Raw genomic sequence first — 16,198 nt, forward strand, 5'->3', positions numbered from 1 at the left:
ACAATAATAAGTTTCTCTGACCTCCTTCTTAATCTCGGCTTGGGCTTTTCCTCACTGCAACCTTCAGGTGAACTTTCTATTGTACGTCATGGGTCATGGTGTAATTAGTTTTCTTAAGAAATGAATATTCAGTATACACTTTCTCCTTAAATGTGGAGTTTAAATAAGGCCACAACTACCATAAACATATATTGTAAAATAATATTTCTATGATAAAATAAATTATTGTTAATTTAACCCATAAAATAAATAACAAACAAACACTTTCATGGCAAAGACATTCAGACTATAGCTTTATAGCACATCTGTTCAACTTCTACTTCGGTGTGTATTTCAAGAATACATATTTCTCACTTATCTGGCTAACTCATGGCTTGACAGCTTTATGTATCTTTCAAACCATAGATTACAACATAATTTGCTATTATACAAAAGAGCTGGCAAGGCAACAGTATCAAATACTTCTCCCACTACATTCCAAGGTCAGAATGGGTTAGTCATTAATATCTGAGAATATTTTCATTTTGTCCTCAAGTGATCTATATGTTACTCATGAAAAGAAAGTTTAAGTTATGTGAAATCCACAAAAGACTGGAAAATAAAGATGGGTTTGCAGTATATTTATCTTGCAAAATTAATCATGTATTATAATTTCTCTGAGCACTGAGAATGTACCTCACACACTACTGCTGCTGCTGCTGCTGCTGCTAAGTCGCTTCAGTTGTGTCCATCTCTGTGCGACCCCATAGATGGCAGCCCACCAGGCTCCCCCATTCCTGGGATTCTCCAGGCAAGAACACTGGAGTGGGGTGCCATTTCCTTCTCCAGTGCATGAAAGTGAAAAGTGAAAGGGAAGTCGCTCAGTCATGTCCGACTTTTAGCGACCTCATGGACTGCAGCCTACCAGGCTCTTCCGTCTATGGGATTTTCCAGGCAAGAGTACTGGAGTGGGTTGCCATTGCCTTCTCTGATGAGATCAAATACAAAGATGACAGCTAATAAATATACCTCACCTATTTTAACAGAAATATTAATAATGACACTTTGTTAAAAATGGAAAATACAGCCCAAATGCCAAACTAGTCAGGATGCCCAGAAAAGAGGCATAAATCAGGACTGTCTTGGGCAAACTAGGTTATATAGCCATTCTATGTAACACACACATAGTATCAGGGAGTTGCAGATGTGAAAGTGACTGATTCTGTCTAGAAATTCATCAGTAATGAAAGTATCATTTAACCTGGGCTTTGGAAAATGACTAAGAATTAGGATTTTTTAATGTGGACATAAACGTACTAGGAGCATGGAAGAAAGTTTGCAAAAGAACTGGAAATGTGAATGGCCAATGTCTTCTCAGGACAGTACAGTTAGACGACTAGATGTACGTAACTGAATAGTGAGGGATTAAGCTGGCAGGTAATTTGGGTACAAATTGCTTTAAACGTTAACTCCACAATTTTAAATTTATGACTGTGTAGCCATTCAAAGTATTTAAACAGGGAGGAATGTCTGGTTTATGTTTTCAAAACATTAGTCAGTTGGAAATATAGACAAAAGTCTAGCTACAGATAATGAAGTGAGTGGCTACAGCAATCCAAGCAGTAATAATGAGGATGAGAATGAATGCAAGGGCACCATACAGTTCTTTAGGGCCAGAGACATCAACCTCTCATAATTAAGGAATCCATCTCCTTGAGAATTTTCAACAGTATAAGCTTTGGGCCTTGGTATCTTGTGTTATCCAGCAGGGGCAAATTCTTAACAGAGAGGTTAAAAGTGAAGGACATGGAAAATGTTCTGTCAAAATCAACTATTCTGTGGGCAAATGACAGCATGATACTTAAAGATATTCTCCCTAAGGAACTAAAGTGGGATGAGACAAGCAGATTACAAATTTAAGTAGGGGATATAGAGGCTGACTGCTGAGAACCAAGGACAGAGCATAGGACAGCATGAAGTGGCGATGTCAGACTTAAGCAACTCTGATTAAGCAAAAGTACCTTGCAGACTATAACACCAAGTGGCAAAGTGACAGACCACAAAGAATGCATAGATTGTGAAATAGAAGGCATGAGGCTGCTGATAGTGGCTTGACAATGATTATGAAGTTGGTATGGGACCTACATTTCAGTTACGCTCACATTGTACCAAGTTTACTGAAATACATTTTGTTGGTTGTATTTTGTTGCTTAAGATTATTTTGCCACTATTGGCTGTCTCATTCCTTTTTAATTTATTGTTTGACAGCTATTCACTCAAAAGAGGAACAGGCATTGTGGTGGTGATAGACAGTGGAAAGAGAACAGAATGCATACCTGACTCGATTAAAATAATGATACAAATTGACTTGGATAGTATTGTTCTAGTTTATGGCTGTTGTTCAGCTTAATTTTTAACAATGTCCCCTGTTACTCTCAAAAATCATCTTAGATATGAACAATACATTACATGATCACCTCGAATAAAATATTTGTTCTTTACAGACATTTAGAGAGGCAAAGTTCACATAATTAAAACATCTTTGGAACCATGAACAGATAATCCATGTTTTCTCATCTTTACTTGGAAAAAAACTATACCAAGTGCCTAGAGAATGGGTTGAAATGCATTTTATAAAGAGAAGTCAGAGAAAGTTTTAAAATATAGATGGTTTTATAAACAGTTTTAAATGTTTTATGTAGAGGTCAGAAAACATTTTATAATAGAGTTCTTGGTACCAGGTCTGGAAGAAAGTGCAAGATTTATGAAAAAAGAACAAGAAAAGATTTAAAGTAAAAGAAACTTTAAGGACAGAAAATAGTACAGGGTGTGCGTGTGTGTGTGTGTGTGTGTGTGTATGTGTGTGTAACTAAGATGACTGCCTGGATTAAAGGAAAGATGCACTTGAGAAACAGTTGGAGATAAATATGCTTAATATCTGGTCCTTTAATAGGCTCTCCTTGTATGAACAGACAAACAAATAAATGAGTAACATGAGACAAAGGAAAAGGAGAAACTCCAGTAAAGCCCGGAGGTGGCAAATTCTGACCTACAAGCCAAATTTGATCTACAGAACTGATTTACTGGACTATAGCACCTTAATGATCTTTTCAAGATTAGTTGCTTTCTTTGACAATTAGAGGACTTTAAATAAAACATATTTCAATCTCCACTTTAAAATGAGTCTTTCTTCCTATAGAATGAAATGACAATAGCCAGAGTAGGCAAATGTCCCTTTTAAATGGGAATGTACATCAGTTCAGTTCAGTTCAGTCGCTCAGTCGTGTCTGACTGTTTGCGACCCCATGAATCGGAAAACGCCAGGCCTCCCTGTCCATCACCAACTCCCAGAGTTTACTCAAATTCATGTCCATCGAGTCAGTGATGCCGACTCATCCTTCTCATCCATCTTAGCCATCTCATCCTCTGTTGTCCCCTTCTCCTCTTGCCCCCAATCCCTCCCAGCATCAGAGTCTCTTCCAATGAGTCAACTGTTCACATGAGGTGGCCAAAGTATTGGAGTTTCAGCTTCAGCATCAGTCCTTTCAATGAACACCCAGGACTGATCTCCCTTAGAATGGACTGGCTGGATTTCCTTGCAGTCCAAGGGACTCTCAAGAGTCTTCTCCAACACCACAGTTCAAAAGCACCAATTATTTGGCGCTCAGCTTTCTTAACAGTCCAACTCTCACATCCATATATGATCACTGGAAAAACCATAGCCTTGACTAGACAGACCTTTGCTGGCAAAGTAATGTCTCTGCTTTCAATATGCTATCTAGGTTGGTCACAACTTTCCTTCCAAGGAGTAAGCGTCTTTTAATTTCATGGCTGCAAACACCATCTGCAGTGATTTTGAAGCCCCTCAAAATAAAGTCTGTCACTGTTTCCCCATCTATTTCCCATAAAGTGATGGGACTGGATGCCATGATCTTCATTTTCTGAATCTTGAGCTTTAGCCAACTTTTTCACTCTCTTCTTTCACTTTCATCAAGAGGGTCTTTAGTTCCTCTTCACTTTCTGCCATAAGGATGGTGTCATCTGTATATCTGAGGTTATTGATATTTCTCCCAGCAATCTTGATTCCAGCTTGTGCTTCTTCCAGCCCAGCGTTGCGTTTCTCATGATTTACTCTGCATATTAATTAAATAAGCAGGGTGACAATATACAGCCTTGATGTACTCCTTTTCCTATTTGGAACCAGTCTATTTTTCCATGCCCAATTCTAACTGTTGCTTCCTGACCTGCATATAGGTTTCTCAAGAGGCAGGTCAGGTGGTCTGGTATTCCCATCTCTCTCAGAATTTTCCACAGTTTATTGTGATCCACACAGTCAAAGGCTTTGGCATAGTCAATAAAGCAGAAGCAGATGTTTTTTTCTGGAACTCTCTTGCTTTTTTGATGATCCAGTGGATGTTGGCAATTTGATTTCAGGTTCCTCTGCCTTTTCTAAAACCAGCTTGAACATCTGCAAGTTCACAATTCAGAGTATTGCTGAAGCCTGGCTTGGAGAATTTTGAGCATTACTTTACTAGCGTGTGAGATGAATGCAATTGTGCGGTAGTTTGAGCATTCTTTGGCATTGCCATTCTTTGGGATTAGAATGAAAACTGACCTTTTCCAGTCCTGTGGCCACTGCTGAGTTTTCCAAATTTGCTGGCATATTGAGTGCAGCACTTTCACAGCATCATCTTTCAGGATTTGAAATAGCTCAACTGGAATTCCATCACCTCCACTAGCTTTGTTTGTAGTGATGCTTTCTAAGGCCCACTTGACTTCACATTCCAGGATGTCTGGCTCTAGGTAAGTGATCACACCATTGTGATTATCCGGGTTGTTAAGATCTTTTTTGTACAGTTCTTCTGTATATTCTTGCCACCTCTTCTTAATATCTTCTGCTTCTGCTAGGTCTGTACCATTTCTGTCCTTTATCGAGCCCATCTTTGCATGAAATGTTCTCTTGGTATCTCTAATTTTCTTGAAGAGATCTCTAGTCTTTCCCATTCTGTTGTTTTCCTCTATTTCTTTGCACTGATCGCTGAAGAAGGCTTTCTTATCTCTCCTTGCTATTCCTTGGAACTCTTTGGGAATTCACATACTACCACTTTTCTTTCTTCCTTCTCACTTCTTCACTTGTATAAATCACGTGCTTTTTAGAAGTGTGACCTTAGATGTGATTCTTGGGAGCATAATCAGAAGATAAGCTGATGAAATTGTAAAACTTCACTGTAACTAATAAATATAACTAAGATTTTTCTGTTTCCTCTGGAATATTAATAAGCAGTCACTACTGCTAGGTATTTACTAAGCACCAGGTACAGTGTTAACCTCCTTTCAGACAGAGGTGGATTTGAGCCACAGTTGCAAACATCTGCTAGGTTATGACCTTGAATAAATTAACTCACTCTCTGAACCTCAGTGTAATTTTTTTGGTAAATGGGGATGACATAGTATATCTCCCTGGAGAAGGAAATGGCAACCCACTCCAGTATTCTTGCCTGGAGAATCCGAGGGATAGAGGAGCCTGGTAGGCTACAGTCCATGGGGTCACAAATAGTTGGACATTACTGAACACTGATCATCAACACAGTATATCTCATATGGCCTCTGTGAGCATTAAATGAAGTCACCGTACATAAAGTACTTAACATTATTCTTAATGGGCTTCCTTGGTGGCTCAGACAGTGAAGAATCCCCCTGAAATGCAGGGGACCTAGGTTCCATCCCTCAGTTGGGAAGATATCCAGGAGGATGGTATGGCAACCCACCACAGTATTCTTGCCTGGAGAATCTCCATGGACAGAGGAGCCCAGCGGGCCGCAGTCCATGGGGTCACAGTCAGTCAGACACGACTGAGTAACTATACACAGCACAGTGTGATTCTTGGCACCAAGCAAGGAATCACTCATGAAAAAGAAACAAGCTTTTCACACTTGAAATCTGAATTGATGCTATTTACAATATATTAATTATTAAGGTAATTTTATTTTAGTGAATCAATTTTTAGCCTCTGATCAATGATATATATTTTTAGGCATCTTAAAAGAATATTTGAAGGTAGATTTATTAAAACTCTGGTAGGATACATATTGTTTCTATAACTTTAATATGACCTACAGATACAATAAATATAAAAAATATATTACTAATTTCCTTGACAGATGCACATTAAAACTTCCAGAAATGCATATAAAGCAGCTTGTTTCTATTAAGCAGATGCACTTGGCATTCACAAACAATAGCCTGAAGCACCTTATCATATGATTGCATTTAGATATTTAATCCAATAACCATTTATGTGTAAAACCTTACTAATTTAAGGTAAATGAAAGAGTTGTTAGTTGCCAGACTATCATCATAAATAACTGAAATAGAACAGATATCACAAACAGTTTGCTGACATATTGTCCCTAACTTCAAAAAAATTAGAAAGTCAAGATATAAATATGAAGAATGCTTAATGTGTGTTTCAGATTTAGAAGTCCTTTAACTTCATTAATTATATAGCCATTCTCTTGTTTTTCATTCCCCTTTTTTTTTTCTGTCTCAAAAGATATACTAAGGGTACAAATCTAAAGACATTGACTCATCTATACTGATGTATACCTCCCTTACATGAACCTTCTTTATAACACAAAACAATTCATTTACTTATGTTAGTTGATTATGCCAAACAATCATCTTTCACAAACAAAAAATATATCAAGTTAATTATATATTTGTATTGTTAGTTGTTAACTTAAAGTGATGTATTTTCAGGCCAGTCATTAAATAAGTTCTTCATGCTTTTTCCAAAAGATTCCAATTTTACATTTATTCATATAGTGATAATAGTTTACTGGGCACCAACTATTTATTTAATACTAAGTACTGTGCACACACGATCATATTAAATCTTAATAATCTATTTATGAAATGAGCATCATTATCCCTATGTGAATTAGAGAGCTCAGACTCAGGTGATGAGGTGAAGTCCCCGAAATCAGCAATTAGTAAGAATCCAAGACTTGAATTAAGGCAAATATGAAGAATACTGGTCTGCACTCTTTCCATAGATGATGTTGGAAATCTCAATAAGTTTTAACTACTAGGATTTTTAAGGCTATGCAATTAGAAGATCCCTTAGACTAGGATTTTTAAGGCTATGAATTAGAAGATCCCTTAGATATTTTTCTCAAAGAGATAATGTGTATTGATAACAAGAGTAAAAAAATAGCAACTAAATTTTTTTTGAGTTCCCATTTATTTTTTTCAGCCATTAAACCAAAATCCCTTTTAAGAAACAGCATATAGTTAACCACTTAGCAAAAAACAAAAAACAAAAAACAGCCATTAACACTGGTAATTAGAGTGAATGACATTTCTTTGTGGTAGGATATCTTTAATGTAAAAGTAGATTTAAAATATTTTGTCAAAGTTTTCTGTGAATATATAATTAAGATCTTTAGCAGAAGAAAATAAAATTAATAAAAATGTAGGGTTGCTTTTTGTAATGGCAAATACTCATTCCTTTCCTTATCTCTAAAAATTTTACATTTTAAAATATACTTTTATAGTAAATTCAAATGATCAGTTTGTATAATGTAATTATTTCACTTGATAATTAACTTTAATACCACCTTTACTTTAAGGAAAATTGGTATGATAATTGGAGAGAAGGTACCAACAATTAATTAATTAATTAGAACTTAATTGTATTTCTTTTGCCTATGGTTTATCTTAACTGCAGATGAATAAGAAGAAGAGAAATAAGAATATTTAAGATAATTAACAACACAACATTGTAAAGCAATTTTCCTCCAATTAAAAAATAATATTAAAAAAATTAAGATAATTAAAATTTTAAAAATGAAAGTTTTTGAGTAGTAAAGTAACAGAAGGATTTAAGTAACATTTCTATATTTTTATTTAAGGAAAAAAACAACTCACTTGAAAACTGAATTGCAAATCCAGATTTGCTGATATAAAAATCTGTGTCGAACTGAATGGTCACTACGTTGAGAGTGCTATGGATTCCTTCGGGAATAAGAGATCCACTAATTTCCTTTAAAAGCATCTCATTTTCAGGTGGACCATCCCAAACTCGGAGTATGTCGTGTGATGCTTCTGTATCAAAAGCAAGAAACTGCAGGCTGTGGGAGAACCATATATCTCTGATTATTTTAAACATGGATCCAGTTTTAAATAAAGAATATAAAATATCTTTGGTTATACTAGATATTTTTTATTCTATCAAATAAAATGAATAATACAAAATGGGTATACAGACAATGCATTTTTCTTGAACAGTATAATTTTTTTAGAATATGATTAAATATACTATTATATCAATTCTGCAAATGACAAAAACTTTAGGTATACAGACCATCCCTGACTTATGATGATTCAATTTAGGAATTTTTGACTTTAAGATGGTACAGAAGAGATACACATTTAGTAGAAACTGTACTCTGAATTTTGATCTTTTCCCAGTTGTGATACTCTCTCATGACATTGGGCAGGGCTAGGAAACTAAGTTCCCAGTCAGTGACAAGATCACAAAAACAAGCTACCAACACATTTACAACCATAATGCACTCATAAAACAGTTCTGTTTTTCATTTTCAGCATAGTATTCAATAAAATTACATGAGATATTCAATACTTTATTATAAAATAGACTTCAGGTTAGATGATTTGCCCAACTGTAGACTAACAGTAAATGCTCTGAGCATGTTTAGTGTAGGTGAGGGTGAGTGATGATTTTTGGTAGATTAGTTATATTATATGCATTTTCAGTTTATGACATTTTTGATTTATGTTCAGTTTATCAGCATGTAACCCAAGGAAGACCTACCTATACATTCTTTTCAGTGTTCATGACTTAACTGTGGCAATGACAGGTGACATTTAAGAGGAGCTCATATGTGCCACACACTGTGCAAAATGCATTCCATCTATTTTCTTCCTTTAATTGTTATAATGATCCAGTGAAGCAGGAACAATTTTGAACTCAATTTTACGAAAGTGGCAAGTGGGATTCAGATTAAATAAGATTGCCCTAAGGGTGGCAGAGTCATGAACTGAACTCGTTATATAATGCCATAGTATGTGTTACTGCCACTGTATCACTTTTTTAGTGTTTGTTTTATAAGAATCAAAGATTTACTCCACAAATGCAAAAACAGTTTACATTCAAAAAAGAAATAAAGTAAAAGGAAACTTCCTGAATGTGAAAATGGCCCCCCACCACAAAAATGCACATAAAAGAAAAAAATGCTTCATGTTAAATCTATTTTGCTTTAGTCTAGACAAAATTAATATCAGATTTTCTTGTGCCTAATCCAAAAGTTAGAAATCCAATTATATCAACATATTCAACTCTCTTCCCCCCCTTCTCTCTCTCTCTCTCTCTCTCTCTCTCTCTCTCTATATATATATATATATATATATATATATATATATATCTCACATCCATGTTTGATATGTGAATTGTCACAGTTTTAAATCTGGGTTACAATTTAATATAAAAAATCTTCTTTAATTTTTAAAAATCTCAGAATTCTGTTGAATTTACAGGATCTTAAGTCATGAAGAATTGGAAGAGTAGAACTCTCAAGCAGCAGGAAAAATTCTGATCTTTTGTGCCCTCTTCTAACTGAAAAGTTTCTAAGGGGCTATATGAACCAATGCTGTGGCCTATGAATTAGTATGTCATGCTTATCAATACTTTCTCCCCCAATTTTATAATAGATAAAAACCATGTTTTTCTTTACCAAGGGTAAAAAAAAAAGAAAAATCTTAATATTAATTGTATATAGGGTCTGATCAGGAAATTCAGATTCCTCAGTCATTTTGAAAAGATAAAATCCATTTACCTGACAATGTTTCCTGGATCTACCTCAATCATCCACATGCAACGCAGATTATTGTCATATGGAAAGGGATAACCAGGAGATAAAATTCTTCCTGATGATTCTCCTTTAAAACGACCTCCACATTCAGCTAGAAAAAATTAATTCAATTTAAGTCACAGTTTAATCTTTCTAAACATCTACAAATTTCATGAGGATATATTTTTCACCTGAAAGAAAATAAGGATTGATTTCTTCTCTTATTGAAAGTATATATGGGTATATGCTTTCTCAGATTAAGGTGTTAATTAAAGTAAGAACACATTGTACAATAAAACAAGAATCTCAAGTTAGATCATATAAATTAAAATATAATAAGCCAATTAGGGAATTTTAAAAGTACACACTCAAAAGCTCAGAGTTTAGGCTTCAAACTTTTTAAGATGTATGGCAAAATAATGTTAATGTAACAAGGGGAAACAGATGGCAAGTTGCTCACTTGTAGCTAGTTGTAGGCTAACTAATTCATCATCTTACTACCTTACCTCTAAGCTTTACTGCAGGTCCCTCAGGCCTTCTAAATTTCATTGTCCTCTTATTCCCCTTTCAATCACTCTAAACTCTTTTGCTTTTAACCTCCTCAAAGTCAAAGTGGCATTATTATTAGATTTTACTTCAGTTAAACCTGGTTCCGTTTTGATTTAAAGTGGTCTCTAATTTTTATAAAATTCACCAAATTAAAAATGTAAACATCATCATACAATATAATTAAAAATAGATCTTTTGGGGAATTCCCTCTCTATCTTAATAATATTTAATATATTGGGAAATCTGGAATGATTTTACATTGATAAGCAAATAATCTAGAAAGAATCCTCTTGCTAGAGAAGAGAGAAATGAAGTAGTTTACTTAGTATATCACTCTACTTCTCTACATCCTAAAAACCACAAGGTGTGATAATATATTTTTGAAAGTTCTCCAAATTACTATACTACCAAAAAATAAAACTAAATCCAAGGTATTTACTTTTTGCTTATATATTTGAATATATTACTACATTTATTTTTCTTGTTCTTTGCAGTGTTATTATATTACTCAAATGCAATGCTGAACTAAACATCTTGAATTTTTGTTTTGTTTTGATTATTAGAACAAAGGTCAGAGACAAAGTTTTAGTACTCGGAAAAGACTGAATAACAATGGAATATCATGGTTAAAATTTGTAGGCTCTATTCATGTAAATAAAATTGCTTTAAAGATTTTAAATGTTATATTTTAGTATAATATTAAGGTTATTTTTATGTGTCAACTTGGCCAAGTTGTAGTACCCAGTTATTTTATCAAACATTAGTCTAGGTGTTGCTATTTATAGACCTGGTTAACATCTATAATCAGCTGACTTTACCCTTAATAATGTGGGTAGCCTTTATCCAATGATTGGGAAGGCCTTAACAATGAAAACTGAGTTTTCTGGAAAAGAAGATTTTCCCTCAAGACTGTATCATTAATTCCTGCCCTAGTTTCCAGCCTTTTGATCTTCCCTATGGAATTCGAACTTGTCAGTCCCCACAACTGCATGAGTTAATTCCTCAATATATTAAATGCATTTCTTGATAGATGATAGCTAAAAAGATCACATATAGATCTACTGATTCTTTTTATTTGGTGAACCCTGACTGATATATACACCTATAGAGGACTAAGCAAGTTTATTTTGTATTGTAACATTAATTTAATTTATAATAATAAATTTGTTATTTTAAAATAAATAAAATATATATAGTTAAGAAGTAACCATCACTTACTGTGGTTTTTCTCATTTTATACCAAGACCTTTGTTGGACAACCTAGAATGCTGTAACTGTAATAATTCATTTTTCTTCATTTTTAATGATTTATTCACTATTATTGACATATTTCTGAGGAGAACAAATTTGATACTTCTTTCTGCCAGACTTGTCCTTTTTATACAATCCATGAGGTTCTCATGGCAAGTATACTGGGGTAGTTTGCCATTCACTCCTCCAGCGGATCCCATTTGGTCAGAACTAGCTGCTATGACCCATCCATCTTGAGTAGCCCTACATAGCATGGCTCATAGCTTCATTGGCCTATGCAAGGCCCTTCGCCATGACAAGACAGTGATCCATGAAGGGATTACTATGATGTTGTGGCCAGTTATTCTAGAGCCAGACATTCTAGAGTGCGAAGTTAAGTGGGCATTAGGAAGCACTGCTGTTAATAAATGGGGTTCCAGTAGAGCTATTCAAAACCCTAAAGGATGATACCCTTAAAGTGATGCATTCAATATGTCAGCAATTGTGGAAGACCAAACAGAGGCCACAGGACTGGAAGAGGTCAATCCTCATCCCAGTTCCCAAGAAGGTAGTACTAAAGAATGCATGCTAAAGAATGTGCTAACGGTCGGACAATTGCACTCATCTACCATTCCAGTAAGGTCATGCTTAATATCTTGCTTGCTAGGCTTCAGCATTATGCAAACCAAGAACTTCCAGTTGTCTAAGCTGGGTTTAGACAAAGAAGAGGAACCAGAGATCAAATTGCCAACATTCACTGGATCAGAAAGAAAGCAAGGGAATTCCAGAAAAACATCTATCTTTGTTTCATTGACTACACTAAAGCCTTTGACTGTGTGGATCATAACAAACTGTGGAAAGCTCTTAAAGAGGTGGGGATTCCAGACCATACTACTTGTTTCTAGAGAAACCTGTGTGCAGGTCAAGAAACAATTAGAACCCTGAATGGAACAAACTGTTGGTTCAAGATTGAGAAAGGAGTACAACAGGGCTGTCTGCTGTCCCCCTGTTTGTTTAACCTATATGCTGAACACATCATGAGAAATGCCAAGCTGGATGAGTTACAAGCTGGAGTCAAGATAAGCAGGAAAAAAATCAACAACCTCAGATGCAAGGATGATACCATTCCGATGGTAAGCTCTGGGAGAAGGTGAAGGACAGGGAAGCCTGGCATGCTGCAGTCCATGGGGTAGCAAAGAGTCAGACATGACTAAGCAACTGAATAACAACATTCTAATGGCAAGAAGCTAAGAGGAACTAAAGGACCTCGTGATGAGGGTGAAGGAGGACAGTGAAAGAGCTGGCTGAAAACTAAAGATTAACAAACTAAGATCATGGCATCCAGTCCCATTACTTCATGGCAGATAGAAGGGGAAAAGGTGAAAGTAATGACAGACTTCATCTTCTTGGGCTTTAAAATCACTGCAGATGGTGACTGTAGTCATGAAATCAGAAGATGATTGCTTCTCAGCAGGAAAGCTAGTACAAACCTAGAGAGTGTGTTGAAAAGCAGAGACATTACTCTGTTGACAAAGATCTGTATAGTCAAGGCTATGATCTTCCTATTAATTACGTATGGTTATGAGAGCTGAACTGTAAAGAAGACAGTTCAGTTCAGTTCAGTCGCTCAGTCGTGTCCAACTCTTTGTGACCCCATGAATCGCAGCACGCCAGGCCTCCCTGTCCATCACCAATTCCTGGAGTTCACTCACACTCATGTCCATCGAGTTGGTGATGCCATCCAGCCATCTCATCCTCAGTCGTCCCCTTCTCCTCCTTCCCCCAATCCCTCCTGGCATCAGAGTCTTTTCCAATGAGTCAACTCTTCGCATGAGGTGGCCAAAGTACTGGAGTTTCAGCTTTAGCATCATTCCTTCCAAAGAAATCCCAGGGTTGATCTCCTTCAGAATGGACTGGTTGGATCTCCTTGCAGTCCAAGGGACTCTCAAGAGTCTTCTCCAACACCACAGTTCAAAAGCATTCTTCGGCACTCAGCCTTCTTCACAGTCCAACTCTCACATCCATACATGACCACTGGAAAAACCATAGCCTTGACTAGATGGACCTTAGTTGGCAAAGTAATGTCTCTGCTTTTGAATATGCTATCTAGGTTGGTCATAACTTTTCTTCCAAGGAGTAGCGTCTTTTAATTTCATGGCTGCAGTCACCATCTGCAGTGATTTTGGAGCACCAAAAAATAAAGTCTGACACTGTTTCCACTGTTTCCTCATCTATTTCCATGAAGTGATGGGACCAGATGCCATGATCTTAGTTTTCTGAATGTTGAGCTTTAAGCCAACTCTTTCACTCTCCTCTTTCACTTTCATCAAGAGGCTTTTTAGCTCTTCTTAACTTTCTGCCATAAGGGTGGTGTCATCTGCATATCTGAGGTTATTGATATTTCTCCCGGCAATCTTGATTCCAGCTTGTGTTTCTTCCAGTCCAGCGTTTCTCATGATGTACTGTGCATAGAAGTTAAATAAGCAGGGTGACAATATACAGCCTTGACGTATTCCTTTTCCTATTTGGAACCAGTCTGTTGTTCCATGTCCAGTTCTAACTGTTGCTTCCTGACCTGCATACAGATTTCTCAGGAGGCAGGTTAGGTGGTCTGGTATTCCCATCTTTTTCAGAATTTTCCACAGTTTATTGTGATCCACACAGTCAACCGCTTTGGCATAGTCAATAAAGCAGAAGCAGATGTTTTGCTGGAACTCTCTTGCTTTTTCCATGATCCAGCGGATGTCGGCAATTTGATCTCTGGTTCCTCTGCCTTTTCTAAAACCAGCTTGAACATCAGGGAGTTCACGGTTCATGTATTGCTGAAGGCTGGCTTGGACAATTTTGAGCATTACTTTACTAGCGTGTGAGATGAGTGCAATTGTGCGGTAGTTTGAGCATTCTTTGCCATTGCCTTTCTTTGGGATTGGAATGAAAACTGACCTTTTCCAATCCTGTGGCCACTGCTGAGTTTTCCAAATTTACTGGCATATTGAGTGCAGCACTTTCACAGCATCATCTTTCAGGATTTGAAATAGCTCAACTGGAATTCCATCACCTCCACTAGCTTTGTTTGTAGTGATGCTTTCTAAGGCCCACTTGATTTCACATTCCAAGATGTCTTGCTCTAGATTAGTGATCACATCATCATGATTATCTGGGTCGTGAAGATCTTTTTTGTACAGTTCTTCTGTGTATTCTTGCCACCTCTTTTTAATATCTTCTGCTTCTCTTAGCTCCATACCATTTCTGTCCTTTATCGAGCCCATCTTTGCATGAAATGTTCCCTTGGTATCTCTGATTTTCTTGAAGAGATCTCTAGTCTTTTCCATTCTGTTCTTTTACTCTATTTCTTTGTATTGATTGCTGAAGAAGGCTTTCTTATCTCTTCTTGCTATTCGTTGGAACTCTGCATTCAGATGCTTTTATCTTTCCTTTTCTCCTTTGCTTTTCACCTCTCTTCTTTTCACAGCTATTTGTAAGGCCTCCACAGACAGCCGTTTTGCTTTTTTGCATTTCTTTTCCATGGGGATGGTCTTGATCCTTGTCTCCTGTACAATGTCATGAATCTCATTGCATAGTTCATCAGGTCCTCTATCTATCAGATCTGGGCCCTTAAATCTATTTCTCACTTCCACTGTATAATCATAAGGGATTTGATTTAGGTCATACCTGAATGGTCTAGTGGTTTTCCCTGTTTTTTTCAATTTGAGTCTGAATTTGGTAATAAGGAGTTCATGATCTGAGCCACAGTCAGCTCCTGGTCTTGTTTTTGTTGACTGTATAGAGCTTCTCCATCTTTGGCTGCATAAAATATAATCAATCTGATTTCGGTGTTGACCATCTGGTGATGTCCATTTGTAGAGTCTTCTCTTGTGTTGTTCGATGAAGGCAGAGCACCAAAGAATTGATGCCTTCAAACTGTGGTGCTGGAGAAGATTCCTGAAAGTCCTTTGGAGAGCAATGAGATCAAACCAGCCAATCTTAAGGGAAATCAACCCTGTATACTCATTGTAAGGACTCACGCTGAAGCTGAAGCTCCAGTATTTTGGTCATCTGATTCGAACAGCTGACTCATGGGAAAAGTCCCTGATGCTGGGAAAGATTGAGTGTAGTAGGTGAAGAGGGCATCAGAGGATGAGATGACTGGCATCACCGATGCAATGAACAGGAACTTGGGCAAAATTCAGGAGATGGCGTGGGACAGAGAGACCTGGCGTGCTGCAGGCCATGGGGTTGCAAAGAGTTGGACATAACTGGGTGACCAAACAAAAACAACAATCTGCCAGATTAATTTTAAGCAACTCCAAGAACTGGAGGTTTGGGAACTGATTTTATATTGAATAAATATAACTCTTTCTCCATATTTCTTTTTTACAAATATTACTTGGCTATTTGATTTCAAATAAACCAGTGTGATATGCTGTAAAATTGGTGTTCAAATTCTGTCAGAAGTCTTACGTTTACAGATAAAATTGAAGGTGTCAAGGTTAAATACCTCTGGCTATGGTGCCTAAAAAATATTTTTTGTTTGCTTAATGTATAAGCTACAGAAACATAATTACCTA

General features: G+C 36.5%; 1 protein-coding gene across 3 annotated transcripts in view; it reads right to left on the bottom strand.

The window, feature by feature from the left end:
• LOC120860724 (CUB and sushi domain-containing protein 3) overlaps nt 1-16,198 on the bottom strand; it is a 1,429,922-nt gene that overhangs the window by 342,191 nt on the left and 1,071,533 nt on the right. For all 3 annotated transcript variants that reach the window (XM_040236474.1, XM_040236473.1, XM_040236472.1), the window contains 2 exons: nt 9,837-9,963; nt 7,909-8,111 (listed from right to left, as the gene is read on the bottom strand). In XM_040236474.1, coding sequence (XP_040092408.1) covers nt 7,909-8,111; nt 9,837-9,963 — 330 coding nt within the window. The remainder of the gene's footprint in view (nt 1-7,908; nt 8,112-9,836; nt 9,964-16,198) is intronic.

This window comes from Oryx dammah, unplaced genomic scaffold (genome assembly GCF_014754425.2).
Source record: "Oryx dammah isolate SB20612 unplaced genomic scaffold, SCBI_Odam_1.1 HiC_scaffold_11164, whole genome shotgun sequence".
NCBI lineage: Eukaryota > Metazoa > Chordata > Mammalia > Artiodactyla > Bovidae > Oryx > Oryx dammah.